Source organism: Elgaria multicarinata, chromosome 6 (assembly GCF_023053635.1).
Source record: "Elgaria multicarinata webbii isolate HBS135686 ecotype San Diego chromosome 6, rElgMul1.1.pri, whole genome shotgun sequence".
Taxonomy (NCBI): Eukaryota; Metazoa; Chordata; class Lepidosauria; order Squamata; family Anguidae; genus Elgaria; species Elgaria multicarinata.
The window spans coordinates 8,589,803-8,606,352 of NC_086176.1; the positions used below are offsets into that span (position 1 = coordinate 8,589,803).

The following is a 16,550-nucleotide window of genomic DNA, read 5'->3' on the forward strand; positions in this document are numbered from 1 at the left end:
GTAGGTGTGAACATCAGTCATGTTCTAACCAGAAGTGTTTCATATCCCAGCATTCCATTCTCCAAGATGTATGCACAACAGCAGAGAGGAGCCCGCACAGTTAACAAGCACAAAACTAGAGACCATTACACTAATGCCATATTTCTTCGATTCTAAGACACACTATTTCCCCCATATAAACATCTCTAAAAACGGGGTGTGTCTTAGAATCGCGGGTGCGTTTATTATTTCTTAGAATCAAAGCTTTTTCCTGTTGGTGGTACTGAAATTAGTGTGCGTCTTACAATCGATGGAGTCTTAGAATTGAAGAAATACGGTAATATGAATACAAACTGTGCAACTAGTTAAATACATTAGCTAAACATTCAATTCTTTATTGTTACACTTACAATATATATAAAACCATAGAATGTTATAGAATTTTTTATATATATTTATATATTTCTAGCAAAAAAGTAGCTCTGACTTTTCATATATAAAAAATTCTATAACATTCTATGGTTTTCTATATATTGTAAGTGTTGTAACAATGAAGAATTGAATGTTTAGCTAATGTAGTTATCTAGTTGCACAGTTTGTATTCATATTATTAGTGTAATGGTCTCTTGTTTTGTGATTCTCCAAGATGTAACCATTTTATTCTAACACAGCCATGCCAAGGTGCAAAATGAGATAGGATTAAATGTCAGAGGGCCGATCACCTCACACAGTGCAGCCTCTTGGGGATGGATCTTGTGTTTGAATGTTCCTCTGCATATAAGACAACACCAGACTCCCTGCATATAGAAAACTAGCACAGCACACCTATTCCCTTCTTATGAGTTTCCGGGGTGACAAGTGGAGATGGGCCATTTCATCAGTGACAGCCCATGACCCCAATTGTGGAAGCAGCTTCCAGAAAGAGTCTTGCCAGGGGCTCAGCCCTTTTCAGGGCTGAGTGAAGACCGTTCCCCACCTCCCAGGCCTTTAGAAATCTGCCTTATAGCATAATCCTTTGAATGTCAATTCAGAAGTAAGTCAAACTAAGTTCAATTAAAACACAGGTGGGTGTGCATACTAAATACTCCATGCTTTGTCCCACAGCACTTTTCATATGGTTCTCAGAGGGAGTCTCCCATCCAGGTAGTTTAAGAGTCAAACCAGCTTAGCAGAACTACACAACATCCTTGTCAGTAAGCCATGGGTCACTAATAAACACCCCAAAAAAATACATAAGAGAAGCCTACACATCATCCCAAATATTTCAAAGGACAATCCTGCATGAAAGCATTTAACTAGAAGTTAACAAAATTGATTCTATCCTATTCAGGTTTTATTGAAACCACGGGTTCTTTACCCACTACATGTATTAAATTAGTACAGGATAATCTAGAACAATGTTATCACCCATTACTATTACTTTGAACAGATCACTAATTTTACATACATTTGGGGTCTGCATAGAAATATCAGGTCTTAAGACTTTATTTATGGTGTGGATTAAGGGCACAGTGATGATTTTTCCTCGTTCTTTCACAATTCTAGAACCTACGTACATAACGAAGTTGAATAATGGGAGATGCAGCAAGGACGAAAAGAAGTACTTCACGCAGCACATAATTAAACTGTGGAATTTGCTAACAAACTGTCGGTGATGGCCACCAACTTGGGACAGCTTTAAAAAGAGATTAGTTAAATTCACGGGGGAGAAGGCTATCACTTCCTGGTATCCATGATGGTTATATACTACTTCTAGTACCAGAGGCAGCTGCAGGCCCATGTGCACAACTGGGAGAGTGCTGTTACGTCCGTGTCCTACTTGTGGGCTCCCCATAGTTGTCTGGCTAATGAAGATTTGCTGTGATGAACTAGGCCTGAGCAGATTGCATGCTGATGTGTCTCAGAATTAAGATACACCACAGACAAGCACAGATTTCTTGAAATCTTTTTGAAAGGTTTTTATTTACAGTGCTAAACAATATATAATTTATATTTCTCATCCTCATAATGTTTGTGCCATAGAAAATACTGCAGATGGGTCTGCTTTAATTTACAAAGGAAAACAACCAAAGAACCTGAAGGGAACAAGGGAGAAATCAAAATTTGGTCCCTAATTAAGAAACACACACACGCACACCCAAATGGGGAGAACACACTGGATCACATAGTACACATTAAAAACAAGCTGTGTCTTCTGGAAGAAAAGAAGTTTACCAGATCCAGCTTGCTGCCATGTAAATTTGTACAAAATGTTATCAATTAAAAACTGTCAATTTTATTTAAACACGTCACTGCATTTTTAATATATATTTTTGCCTTTTCCCAGCTATGGAAAGGAAGAAGGCACAGGACAGGAACACATCACTGTAAGATTCCGTGCCCCTCAACTTCCTGTACCCCAGATTTGATTTAACCCTTTCAGCACCATAAATTTTCCACTTTTGTGGAATTCTGTAAAGAGTTGAAGAAAGAAGGGGAAAAGGGGGGGAAGCTTGTCTAGGGCAGAAGAGGTGCTGAAAGCAGAGGCATGTGAAGATCTCAGGCAGCAAGTGCAAGAGGGTGCTTGAGAACAGGAAGGAGGAAGCAATGTTTCTAGGTATTGGGGTTATTTAAAATGGAGGGTGGAAGGAGAATCAGCAGTTTGGGACTTATGAAACCACAGGGAGCACTGTAATATGGAACAGATTTGGGGGCTGGAGGAAAGCTTTCTTCAGCTTCCTCTGCTTTTGCCAGAAAGCACATTTAACTCCTTCTCTTCCTCATCTGCAGCTGGTAGCACTGAAACAGGTGCTTGTACTGATGGAGGAATGAAGGTATGAGGACAAAGGGACGGTAGCAAACAAGGTGGGGGTGAAGGGGAAGAAATCAAGCTGAAGAGCCATTTTCTGTTTTCTTTCTCTTTGGGTCCACTTCATCCTGCACAGGGGGGGAAATGGGCACCTTTGGTCAGATATTCATCAGCATAGTGGAAGGTGTTGATGTGTTGTGCTGGTTTCACAAAATTACAGATGTTGAGTAGAAGAATTGGTACATGGGCAAAGACGTTGTCTAGATATTGTGCACATCGTTCAATGCCACAGGTTTCTTTTGAGGGGCAACAACTCAAACAATGAAATAGAATCACAGAATCATAGAATCATAGAATAGCAGAGTTGGAAGGGGCCTACAAGGCCATCGAGTCCAACCCCCTGCTCAATGCAGGAATCCTCCCTAAAGCATCCCTGACAGAGGGTTGTCCAGCTGCCTCTTGAAGGCCTCTAGTGTGGGAGAGCCCACAACCTGCCTAGGTAACTGATTCCATTTTCATACTGCTCTAACAGTAAGGAAGTTTTTCCTGATGCCCAGCTGGAATCTGGCTTCCTTTAACTTGAGCCTGTTATTCCGTGTCCTGCACTCTGGGAGGATCGAGAAGAGATCCTGGCCCTCCTCTGTGTGACAACCTTTTAAGTATCTGAAGAGTGCTATCATGTCTCCCCTCCATCTTCTCTTCTCCAGGCTAAACATGCCCAGTTCTTTCAGTCTCTCTTCATAGGGCTTTGTTTCCAGACCCCTGATCATCCTGGTTGCCCTCCTCTGAACACGCTCCAGCTTGTCTGCATCCTTCTTGAATTGTGGAGCCCAGAACTGGATGCAATACTCTAGATGAGGCCTAACCAGGGCCGAATAGAGAGGAACCAGTACCTCACGTGATTTGGAAGCTATACTTCTATTAATGCAGCCCAAAATAGCATTTGCCTTTCTTGCAGCCATATCACACTGTTGGTTCATATTCAGCTAGACTTTGCTAGAGTTCCAGGAGAATGGGAAAAACCACACAGCAAGAGTCAAGACCTGAATTTCTGTAAATCCTAGAGCAGAGGGCAGCAATTTAGATTTTATTTCTATGTGCCTTGTCCTACTTTTCTTTAGGGCCCATCCAGAAAAATCAGTCAATGCATACAATGAAATGGGCAGAGCGGTGGGGAGGTTTTCTCCAGAAAAATAACATACTGCCATATTTTCTATAGTATAAGAACACTGCTATTTGCATAGAAAATGCAATATAGATAGGGTTCTATCTTCTGTGATATTTTTAGTGAAGACAATAACTGTGTCTCTCAGTTGCACTTTGAAGGGTGAGGATGGTGGAAATATTGTGTAGAAATGATCGTAGTGACAGCACATCAGTTGTCATCACTGTGCTATCTGAACCGTTGTCCCAACTCCAATGATGAACGCCATCCTACATATGCATGAAGTCATGACATCATGCTATGTGCAAAGGGGGGGGGGACACGTTCTGAAAGAACTCTAGTCCAATGTATGCACTGAGGAGGTTGGAGGGGAAAAAACTTTTAAGTTCAAACCTTGCACTATTGGCAAAAAAGTAGGAAAAATCTTGAGTCTCTGCTTCTCAAGTCAGTTGCTGCCACACTCACTAGCAGAGCCTTCTCCAAACTGGTGCCCTGCAGATGTGTGGGACTACAACTCCCATCACCCCTCCCAATTGCCATGCAAGCCGAGAATGATGGGTGTTGTAGTCCAGCACCCCTGGAGGCACCAGGTTGGGGGAGGCTGCACTGACAATGTATATATGCAATTGTGAGTGAATCTGGAATGTCGCTTCCCCTATTCATGCTTATACCACTTACGGTCCGGACTATGCAGCAACCTTCCCATCTCTCATTTAAATTGCTAACCACCTTGCAAAACAGGTGCCTATTATTAAAAGTTCTGCATTGGGGGGGGGGGGAAGTGATCTGTTCGAAACCATACAGTGCGTTTGTAGGTGAACTGAGAATGTAGGAGGACGATAAAGTGCATAAGGGCAGCTGCCCCCAAGTGTGAACTAACAACTCCCATTCCATGGAGGACGTTGCCTTTGGTTTGTGACAACAACATTACCAATTGTCCAGACCTGCTCTATCCTTGACTTAGTTAGTGGCCATTCAGTGAGTAAAGTCTCAGCAGTTCTGGAAACCAATATTAAGAACTTGAACTTAAGATGCTTTAGGGTGGATTCCTGCATTGAGCAGGGGGTTGGACTCGATGGCCTTGTAGGCCCCTTCCAACTCTGCTATTCTATGATTCTAACTTGCACCAAATATCCAACTTGGCATCCATCAGTTCACATCCAGGATCTCAATTTCAGATATGGATCCTCCCAATGAATCCCAGGAATTGCCTGCAAATACTTATATCCCTAATCCACCTCAAGAGGAAGACGCCATGATTAATTCTGCAGAAAAGTTATCCCTGTTCACCACATCCAGTTTGTTTACGAAGCCGTGAAACGAAGCTGTTGTGGCGATCACAGCCCCAGCCACTGCTGATGTGATCGTAATACTGCACAGTGGTGCGACAGCCCAGCGACACAGTTCCTCCCAGGGATTCCCAGCCAGGCAATACGGAACCCTCCTCCCACACGTGCTTTTCTTAACCATTGTTTCTACTAACCTCTTCCTGCTTCTTCTCTGCAGATCGTTTTACGGCATGTGAGTCTGGTTCCTGTTCATTCTCATCATCTTGGGATTAATGGGGAGGAAATAAATGGTAAACCAGAGTCAAACAAACATGACATTCAGTGGGGTGTTGGGGTGTTCACTTACAGTACAGCTCACAAACTACGTAAGGTGCTCATTCTCACCTTCATCTTCTTCATCGTCTTCATCATCTTCCTCAGGATTTGCATCTTCGTCATCCTCCTCCTCCTCGGCTCCATTTTCATCATCCTGCATAAGGCAAACCCACAGAAGTGAGTAGCGGCGGCCTGCCAGCCAAGATCTCAAACCGTTATCCTCATACACCCAACTCCACATTACATGGAATCTGCTCTCCCCATCGCTTCTCTCCTTCTGTTTCCATTGCTCCACAAACCTGCTCTATTTTATGTATCGACACATATAAAATGCTACAGCAACGCATGGCACACTTGAGGTTCTGAGCTATGAGAAGAACTTGGGTTGCATTGCTAAGCAACACGATAAACACAGCTGATACAGCTGGCACTGAAACTTATCAATGTTTCAATGTTATCATTGGTTCAATGATGGGAGGGGGAGCATCTGGGAGAGGAGAGTCCAATGGACACCCGGTTGGCCTTGCGCCCAGAAAACCACAGCTGCCACCCCTTTACCCCACACCTTCTCCAGAGATGCTCAGAGGGCCCTATGTGATGTGGCTGCAAAAAGAGCAAATGCTATTTTGGGCTGCGTTAATAGAAATATAGCTTCCAAATCGCACGAGGTACTGGTTCCCCTCTATTTGGCAGTGGTTAGGCCTCATCTTGAGCATTGCATCCAGTTCTGGGCACCACACTTCAAGGATGCAGACAAGCTGGAAGGGGTTCAGAGGAGGGCAACCAGGATGATCAGGGGTCTGGAAACAAAGCCCTAGGAGGAAAGACTGAAAGAACAGGGCATGTTTAGCCTGGAGAAGAGAAGATTGAGGGGAGACATGATAACATTCTTCAAATACTTGAAAGGTTGTCACACAGAGGAGGGCCAGGATCTCTTCTTGATCATCCCAGGACACAAAATCATGGGCTCAAATTACGGGAAACCAGATTCCGGCTGGACATCAGGAAAAACGTCCTGACTGTTAGAGCAGTACGACAATGGAACCAGTTACCTAGGGAAGTTGTGGGCTCTCCCATCCTAGGGGCCTTCAAGAGGCAGCTGGACAACCACCTGTCAGGGATGCTTTGATTCCTACATTGAGCAGGGGGTTGGACTCGATGGCCTTATAGGCCCCTTCCAACTCTACTATTCTATGATTCCCACACAGGCAACATACAAGGCCAGAGCTGCTCAGCTTCAGCAGTAGAACTTGCTATGTCCTTTCAGACTATTTTCTTATGTGTTTTATTTTCACTGTTGTTCCCCGCCTCCCTTGGTTTCCGTTCTTCCTGGGGCTGCTTTGAAGATTGGGAAAGTGGCATTCTGGGGGAGGGTTTCAACCCTTGCCCAAATCTAAATCCCCTGAAACTGCCATTAGCTAGGCAGCTGGAAGAAGGATGGGGTGAGGTGGAGGAGAGAGAGGTACAGAGACTCAAGCAACTGGAGGGCCACTGTTGGAAACAGAATGCTGTATTGAATGGTCCTTGAGCTTATCTAGCAGGGCACTTTTAGGGTCTCATGAAAACTCAATCTCACATAGAATCATAGAATAGTAGAGTTGGAAGGGACCTACAAGGCCATCAAGTCCAACCCCCTGCTCAATGCAGGAATCCACCCTAAAGCATCCCTGACAGATGGTTGTCCGGCTGCATCTTGAAGGCCTCTAGTGTGGGAGAGCCCACAACCTCCCTAAGTAACTGATTCCATTGTCATACTGCTCTAACACTCAGGAAGTTTTTCCTGAAGTCCTGTCACTTGAGCCTGTTATTGCCTCCTTTTTGCTTTAGGGACTTCTTCATTCCCATCTGGTTTTAGTTAATGTCGAGGGTACAGTCTTGCAGTCACGCTGCCAAGAATTCTACTTTTACTCACCATCTTGGAATGTATATATCATGTCCACCACCACCCCATTCTGCATACTAGAGGCCTCTGAGAGGTACTTTGGGTTCTAAAGAAGAAAACATGAGCTTCGTATTCTAATCCTTAGTGCCGTCAAGTCAACCCTGCAAGTTCTACGATCCCTGCCAGGTTGCCCTCTCGCCATCAGAAGCTCTTAGCGGTGGTAAACTGCAGCAATTCCTACGTGCCATATTGTGGTTCTCCAATACAGCTAGGATTGTGGCCTATTTCCCTCGCTACAGGGCAGACGAAAATAACAACAAAAATAACCACAGCAGATGGAATTCCCCCGCCCACTCTCCCACTTCATCACTGCAACATCATGCAAAGAAAAGCCTGTTGGAACATCTGCCTGCCATGCAGCTGTTAACGGCAGGGAGCCTTTGCCAGGAAAAAAGACAGCAACCCTAAGAAGACTTGATTCCAGTATACAGAAGTTGTACAGGCTTCCCTTTCTTCTTCCCCTGCCAAATTATTTCATACAGGAGAGAAAAAGAGGAATCCCTGCTCCCCTTTCCTATCCCTATAATTTTACTCATAGTTGGGATCCCTAGAGAATCGTCCCTGCCCCTCTCTAGCCTTTCACTGGCCTTTCTAGTCTCTAGTGTAGCCCAAGTCTTTTCTTCAGTCTTTCCCCCACCTCAAACAGCTTCCAGGGTCTAATTCCTGAAATCACAGCTGCGGGACACTCCTTTGCGTCTTCTGCTTCACCCAGCCTGGATCAACTGTTGCTGGTAGACTGTACTTGTCACCTTTTCACTTCCATCTGGGAAACTGCACTCACCACTCTGTTCTCAGAAGGATTTTCTCTTGAGTATCAAAGCTCAGGAGGAATGAGTTCTGCCGGTCTGAAGCAGAAGCTGTGCAGAGGAATGCTGACTAGCTGGGTGCTTGAAGGGAAAGCAGAGGGAAGGGACATGGGACATGGACACACACACATATCCTCGATGCTGGCTCCTGTTGTAAAGGCTTTTACCTGTACATCTTCATCTTCCTTTTAGGTCTCATTCTTGCATTGCCCTTTCACCCCTCCCCTTCTCCACCAAATCCATGCCCGATTACCTCTATTATCTCTTTCTTTTCTTTGTGGACAGACTTCTCCTCATGTTTCTCCTTCTTTTCTTTCAAGTCCTAAAAGATGGTATGAGAAATATATTAGCTTAATATTGAAGGGACTGAAAGAAGAGCTAGTAAGAGAAGACTTAATGGCAAAATAGTAAAACTGGTGAAGAAGAAGAAGCCACTCAAGTAATTGCATTTGGAGAACAGATAATGAAACGCAGCCTAGTCAAAATATTTAAAACTAAACATTCCTCCTACAATTGTATTATGAATTTATTTATTTTTTTAACTACTAAGATCAAGAACCTGCCACTTTGAGACAAATAAGGAAATACGGACAAGACATAGAATCATAGAATAGCAGAGTTGGAAGGGGCCTACAAGGCCACTGAGTCCAACCCCCTGCTCAATGCAGGAAACATTAAAGCCATGAAAGCCTCAATGTGGAGGACTAACTAAAGCCTTGCCAACGTTACAGCAGTTGTGGCAAAATTTACCTTTAGCCCAAGAATGATCATCCAAATGGCAGCTTCTCCCACGAATTAACATGTAGCACAAGCTACCAGTCCATTGCCATGCAGCTCTCATTAATTTTATTGGGGCTTGCACAAAAGGGTTTCCCAGGGGATCACGTCCTATGGATTAGATCTGTCTGTCTCCCACTCTGCCAACCAAATCTACCACCCCAATGCAACCTACAGCCCCCACCCACTCACATTGCTGGATAATAGGATGATCTCTGAATGTCCTGTGTGGGTTTTTTAGGCTACAATTTAGCGCATTCTAAATAAGGAAACCCTGAACATGAAAAGAATGCCTTTATACAGACCGACATGTTATCTACTAATGCAGGTGTGTCTACACTACTGGTCACTGCACTTCATTATAGTGTAGATCTAGTTCTTGTGGTCTACAGCTTATTTGTCTTTAGCCACCTATATTCATGTTGTGTTATTAAGGTAACTAGGCTTTCCTCAGGGAGAAAGTTTAGAGTTCCTTTGCCTATGGCTGCTTCCCTTTTAGATAAGAACAATACTCAATATCTATACAATGTGTTTTCTAAGAGTTCAAAGTATTTCATATTCATTATTTCTATAGCCCTTCCAACAACTCTGTAAGGTAGTATTATCCCCATGCTGCAGATGGGAAGTTGTGGTTCAGAGACTGGTAGCTTTAGTTCACAATTGAAATGAGAGTTAAATGTCAGGTCTTATTCTCTTAACTCTGATATCTCTAACATGGTGGTGCCCATAATTTCTCTTGGTAGCTGCCTGGCGCTCCTGATTTTTATTTTATTTATAAAGTAGTAGTATTCATAAATTAACTGGAATGCTGCTAGTCAAAGCACCATATTTATTTGGGTTCAAAAAAAATTGTTTCGGAGCTGGTTTTGGGGCTCAGACACCACCTCTTGAAAACTTTTCTTTTAGACTCACCAGTTTGCTTTCTTGGAAAGGATTGTTTTGTGACCAATCATGCCAACCACGGCAGCCATTTTATAACTGGATGATCCGTCCCTCATGGCAGCCATTTTGTGAGAGTGCTCACAAAATTCACTCAAAACTCTCATGTGACCCATCTACCAAAAAGGTTGGAGACCCCTTCCTTAATTACTATGCTTCTTTAAAACACATATTGCGAAAGTATGCAATGGCATATTCCCAACTAACAAGAAGGTCTTACAAAACAAGTATAAAAGAAGGGCCCTGCCCCACTGAATTTGCCACCACTGGAGGGGGCAGGAACAGTGATTTTGCAAAGAAACCTGGGAGTGCAATTCTGCTTGCAACAAGTTACGGGCGTGATTGTTTCCTTGCAAAAATCATTGCTTCTTTGATGCTACTGCTGTGCCAACAATTTCAGCAGCAGCAGAGATGGGAGTGCAGCCCTTGGTGGGTTCCATGGGGACGGTGTGGTTGTCCACCCATGGAAAGCACTCACCACTGCTTTATGAGATGAAACATCCTTTCTAGAATGGAGTATCCCACAACCTTCCTCTAGAGGGCATCATGTGCTTTCCTGAGGTATGAGGCTTCCCTGAGCCACAGACGGATCCGCAACCAGTGGCACACTGGCCTACGTACATCGAGTCTCATCTAGATTGGCCATTTCGGTGTCATATCAGCATCTGAATTTCCACTGCTGATCCTTTAAACAGAACCTTATTCTACACATCCAGACTCAAATAAGGTTCCCCTACAAAAAAAAAAAAAAAAAAAAAAGAGGGGGAAAAAGACCCAGAACTTTTTCTCAGCTGATTCACATGCTCCCCATTCTTCAAAGCCAGAGACATTAGGTGCTTCAGAGGAGGGTTTTGATTATGCAAGCACATGGCCTTATGATGGACCTTTACAGAAAAGTCCAGGTCAGAGGTGGGTAACCTGTAGCTCCCAGCCTCATTGTATGCCGTCCTTGGCAGAGTTTCAAGAATCCTCTCCAGTGAAAGTTCAAATCTCTAGCATGTGTGATCTGTGCCTTCCCTGGCAGCCCACTCCGTGGGAAGAGGGGTGGCAGAAAGAGAAGTTGACTGGCGCACCCGCTTTTGGCTTTGGCCCTGGTCACTGGCAGCACGCAGCCCCCAACAGATCATGCAAGAGGGACTACAACCCTCAGCTGGAAAAAAATGCAGGTTGCCCATCCTGTTCCAAATGATGTTGTCTTCAACTTGTAGCTCTCCCGTGTTTTTCCACTACTACTTGAAATATGGCCAAGTGTGGATCCAATCCAATGAATTGAAATTGACATATAACTGGGTCTTTTTTATAAGCACCTTACAGGTCTTCCTCCGCCCCAACACACACACACACACACACACACACTATTTGTGGTCATTTTCTGAACTCCCAGCTGGAAGGGTGGTGTTCTGGCATTGGTCCTAACCAATAACTGATATGGGATGCAAGGTCTGTCACTTCACCATCTTAACACAGTCTTCCTCAACCTGAGGCGCTCCAGATGTGTTGGACTACAACTCCCAGAATGCCCCAGCCAGCTGCTGGCTGGGGAATTCTGGGAGATGCAGTCCAACACATCTGGAGCGCCCCAGGTTGAGGAAGGCTGATCTTAACAGGAACATACTCCAGAATGTAAAACAGCCAAAATACAAAACCCAAAAAACTCTACTGAGGAAAGTGGTATGACCCATCCACCCCTGCTGATGACATAGCATACTTGGGGAAAGGGAGGCCAGGAATCACCACGGAGCAAGGCTTTGCTTCTGTACACAATTACTAGGCACATGGTTCGGCCCTGTCAAAAGAACAGCCCTGCCCTGTGTGTAGATTATTTTTCCAAGCTTTGATTCTATCTTTGGTTTTCTGATTCAAATCAAGAAAATGAAGCAGAGGAAGGCTGAGCTGCCTGCAATATTTAACCTTTATCCCCGTGTCCCTGGCTGCCCTTTGGGTTGCTGCAATTAATAATTTCCCCTGCAGGGGAAGGGACCTGCACAACTAGTATGAAAACATTGTGCAAGCCCCAAGCCCTGGGACACAGATTATTTATTACCTGCTTTCCCTATGTATTTCCCCCACTTTTCTGACACAAAAGAGGCTTCTCCCCACCCACACAGGAGCATGCAATGCAATCCTATGCATGTTTACTCCAAAAAAAGTTCTACTTTGCTCAATGGGGTTTACTCTCCCACATAAACATGCACAGGATTGCAGCTTTAAATGTAGGTGTTCCATTCCCAATACTGTTGAGGGAAGCAGCTAAATGAAGAACTCTTGTTAATGGCAGTGGATTCCTATTTATTTATGTTCCCCTTCTCACATCCCACCCCCGCGCTTCAACTACCATTTTCAACCCAGTCTCAGTCTTTAAAACTAGTTTGCCATACGCAAATCCAACTCGCCGCTACCTCCCCCTCCTCCATTTAAGGAGTTGTGTGGCTTTCTGCAGGTTGTGTTGTCTTACACCGTGTGTGTGTGGGGGGGGGGGGGGTTGACCTTGGTCACAAGGAGCAAAGCAACCCACTTTCCCCATTCACTCAACGCCAACGTTCGAAGCCTAGCGAGCAGCCTTTTCGCAAGACCCCAGCTATCGTTCCCACGACGCGCACGACACGTGCGCCCGCTGTGACACGCACGTGCACACAGAACCGCCTGCCCAAGTCAGGAACAAAGCAACAAATACAGGAGACCTGACGCCTTCGGAGACGAGAAACATGGTTGCTGAGAGGAACCCATATGTTCGCACCCTGGCAGACGCGCGCGCGCGCGCGCCCATTAATTGCCTTCCATGTTTTCCTGGCTTTGTGTTGCTCGCCGCCGCCGCCGCCGCCGCCTTACTGCTCGTTTCCTAATAAAGCGAACCCGTTTCGATGCCTCTCCTCTATACTCCGAAACAGCCGGACGGGAGTACCAGCTCCCCTCTTTGCAGCTGCCTGCTGCGCCCTTCCTCGCGTTCAGCCTAGGAGGGCGCGACCGCAAGGATGGACCCCCATTATAGCCAGTGGGACGCCAGAGAACGCGCGCGGGAGACCGATCATCTCGGTGGGGTCGTAATTTCAGCCTTCCCCAGCGCCGGGGCCGCCCCTCGGCCAAGGGCAACCCCCGCACCCACCCCGCACCTTCCCCCCAACCTCAACATCATGAGACCTTGGCGAAAATCAACGCGCGCTTGGGGCGAACGCCCCCCGAAGCGCTTGGCCCGAGGACGCAATGCCCCCCACGCGGCTCTGCCGGCGGGCGCTTCCCTGACCCGAGCCGGGCGGTTCTTTTCCAGGGGAGCAAGGGAGGAAGACGAAGCAGGCGACGAGGAGGGGAGGGGGCCGGGCGGGCGCAAACAACCCCCGCCGAGCCGTCTGGGCCCTCCGCAGCTGCCTCCTCGCAAGGCGCCGGGCAGCGGGGAGCCATCCCTCAGTTTGGGACCGCCCGGCGCTCCTGTGGCGGCAGCGGGCTTGCCCCGGGGTCTTCTCGGTCTGACCTTCTCACCTTGGCCCCGACCTCTACCGGAGCCTCCTTCTCGGGCTTCTTCGACATCCTGGGGGCGGCGGGAGAAGGAACAAAGAGAGGGCGCGTGCAGCGGGGGCGGGGGCCGGCGCTCGGCGGAGAGGGACCAGGGGCAGCTCCGAGCGAGGCGCGCCACAAGCCGGGCAGCTGCTGCGGCTCTAGTCCCGGGCGCCACAGACCAGGTCCTCGTCTCCCGCGATGAGGCTTTGCCAGAGAAAAGGATTTATACGCCGCTCGGTGACGAAGGAGGCAAGGAGGGAGGGACCTTCCGAGAGGGAGGAGGCAGGCAGGCAGGCAGGCAGGGAGGAATGCTTGGCGAGAGCCTCAGGCAGGCGGGGAGGAAGCGACGGGGCGACGGCTGGCCTGGCCGGGGGACGCCGCGAAGCATCTGCGCCAGCGCCTGTGATCTATGGCAGGAGGGGCTGGGGAGGTGGCGGGGTCCCGCGCTGGGACTGAACGAGGTCAGGCGCCCGCGCTGTGCCCTGGAGGGGAGCGCCGCTTGGGGCTTTGTCCTTGCTTCCTTTGTTCGCCCTGCCCTTCGCCCGCGCCGCCTCCGCCAGAAGCTCCACGCACGCCCCTCCGGAGTGCGCCGTTGTTATTCGAGCTGGACCAACGCGCGTCCAAACGCCCTAGCGCAGATTCGTTGCGAGTCTTCATTCGGCGAGCTTGGAAAGAACGGTCCGCCGCGACGGTCGGTTGGGGCAGAAAGCAGGAACGGGTCAGGGTGCGCCCAGACCCAGGACCTGCCACGCTCCAGTGGATTCTGGAAGAGCATGAAAACTGGGCCAGGCCCTCCTCACGCAGGGTCCCTGCACATACTGAGTGGATTGGAGAATCCAGGTTCCAGAACGCAGTCCAGAGTTTTGCTGGAACAGGATGGATTCATCCTTGGTTCTGCCCAATGTTTTTCCTGATTTTTCACCCGTTCCTACTGTCAAAGGGTCGCTGAGCCATGTTATGTGATCTTGATCCTGTGCCCTTGGAATCCACTTAACATCTATTAGTACCACTGTGCTTGTCACGCAAAGGTGGGGCTTCCATTCCAGTCCAACTGAATGTTTTGTACTGAAGCAGAGGATAGTAGTGCTTTTAAACTGATTGATTAATCTGGAGTGAAAGGGAAACATCTTCTCTGCCTTAGATGTACGAACTTCATGTCGTGAATGGGACAGGTGTTTTCAACCATAGGAACAAAACCCAGCCCGCCCCCGCCCCGCTTCCCCCCCCCCGCCCGCTCTTCTGTCTCCCTCCCCACCACACTCCCAACAGATCCACAATTACCTAGGAATGATGGCTACTGGGGGTACTTGAAAGCTGTGGAGGCTGGGACTGCGAGATGAATTTATAGTCCAATGTAAGGCTTCTCCAGAGGAATCAGGAAATAGGACACGGGGTCTTTTTTTAACAAGTAGGTGTGTGTTACCGTTAATTATAGCATCATGTGAAAGACCTACTTGGTGGTGGCACACCAAATGTTGAATGCTTTCCCTAGGGAGGCGTTCTGCTGCACCTACACGGATGCAATTTCAGCTCTAGGCAAAGACTTCTTAATTTTTGTAGGCTTTTTTTTTTAATCCCATGTACATTGCTTTAATGCTACTAGGTGTTCATTTTTAATTATTATTACGTCTGTCACTAAGTAAGTTGAGGCCCAACTGCCACATTGTGTGGATAAATTGAACTGTTTCGTTTAAATAAGGGGATCAAGCGGGAATCATAGGGAGGTTTGTGAAGACTAACTGATTCCTCATTAAAAGTAGGGTAGACTGGATTTTTCCACGCGGCACACTGGTCATGTTATTTAGTGCCTGTTTATCTACATTATCTACTACTATAGGTTCTGTTTGAGATGAACTATTTTGTATCCTGTACGACTCTTCCCTCTGGCACCTTGCTTGTTTATCCTTTCCACTGGTATCCTTTTTTAGGCTATTTCTGTCACCTTTCTTGTTACTTTCCTGTTTCTCATCCAATAATTTGAATAGTGGGTTGTAATTTAAGCCCTTTCCTTTCTTCTTTGTGGTATCCTTATTCACCTGTGCTTGCCCACTCTCAACCCCTGCTCCTTTACGTAACCCTTTTTTACCCCCAATCCTTTTCCTCCCTTTTGGGATTTTCTTCCCTTTGCCTAAACCTTGCCTATTCTTCCGACACCTCTTCCCTAATCTTTTCTGGTCAGAGGTAACCTTTATGTCTGTCTTCTCAGCCTGTACCCCTAACTCCTCTGCTATGAAGTCCAAATTGGGAAGCAGAGGAGCGATTTCATTTAGGCATGACGGCACCTCATCTGCTGAGAGCTCCAGATCTGAGTACAATTCCTCCTTCTCTACTGGTATTGTCTTCGAACCAGCAGCTAGAACCTTAGATTTAATTAGATCTATCAAAAAACCCACTTGGCCTTTCAAGCCAATTATTTCTTGCTTTATTTTACTCAATTCTAAGAAAGTTTTAACGCATGATTCCCCATTCAGGAAGCAATATTTGGCTAGAAGTTCTGGTGTACTATCACTAGGATAGCTATTCCACTTAGGTGACAAGACTCTCCTTGGGCAGCTCTTCCTGTGAGTGTGTATCTATTTCTAGCAAGTCTATTACCTCTTTATTTGGGCTATCAATGACTGTTGGAGGTGCCTTTTCGCCCCTGACAGGTTCGATTTGTACAATCCCCTCATGATGACTTGAGTCCCAGGGGCGCATAGACTTTAATTGCGGGGGTGTGAAATCCTGTCTATGACCATCTGTACCACCTAACATGTTGGCCGAGGGGCTTTCCCATGTCAAATGGGTCCACACAGGGTTCCCCCCAAATCCTAAGTCTATGGAAGACTTGGCCGTTAGGCTGTCCGCTTCGGCTAACTCCCATGCTAGATTTTGCCCCCCAATCTCCATTGATAATTCCAGTTTATTCCATGTCTTATCTAGTGACCAATCCAAGCCCTGAGGAGCATTGCTACCTATTTCACTCTCCTTTTTTGTTACCTTTTTCTGCTCAGCCTTTGAATGAAAAAAGGATGATATTTTTGTTTGTCTCTTTCTTGGTGGTAAGTCAAGCACATAA

The 16,550-nt window shown here is 46.7% G+C and overlaps 1 protein-coding gene across 2 annotated transcripts; it reads right to left on the reverse strand.

Moving 5' to 3' along the window:
- Positions 1-1,922: 1,922 nt before the first annotated feature.
- On the reverse strand, positions 1,923-13,607 carry PTMS (parathymosin). 2 transcript variants are annotated; one of them, XM_063128967.1, is made up of 5 exons: positions 13,412-13,607; positions 8,538-8,606; positions 5,606-5,690; positions 5,416-5,483; positions 1,923-2,895 (listed from the first exon to the last, which is right to left on the reverse strand). In XM_063128967.1, exons 1-5 carry the CDS (start codon positions 13,520-13,522, stop codon positions 2,845-2,847), a joined length of 384 nt encoding a protein of 127 aa, XP_062985037.1. In that variant the 5' UTR covers positions 13,523-13,607; the 3' UTR covers positions 1,923-2,844. The 2 variants fall into 2 exon arrangements, with proteins under 2 accessions (XP_062985037.1, XP_062985038.1); XM_063128968.1 differs by having other exon boundaries at positions 13,475-13,602.
- Between the last annotated feature and the right edge of the window lie 2,943 nt (positions 13,608-16,550).

Excerpts from the sequence above, each read along its gene's own strand:
- PTMS (XM_063128967.1), bottom strand. The coding sequence starts at position 13,522 with ATGTCGAAGAAGCCCGAGAAGGAGGCTCCGGTAGAGGTCGGGGCCAAG. Across the intron at positions 5,691-8,537 it reads AAAAGAAAGAGATAATAGAG|GATGATGAAAATGGAGCCGA; the intron begins GTAATCGGGCAT and ends TGCCTTATGCAG. Across the intron at positions 2,896-5,415 it reads CAGAGAAGAAGCAGGAAGAG|GATGAAGTGGACCCAAAGAG; the intron begins GTTAGTAGAAAC and ends CCCCCTGTGCAG.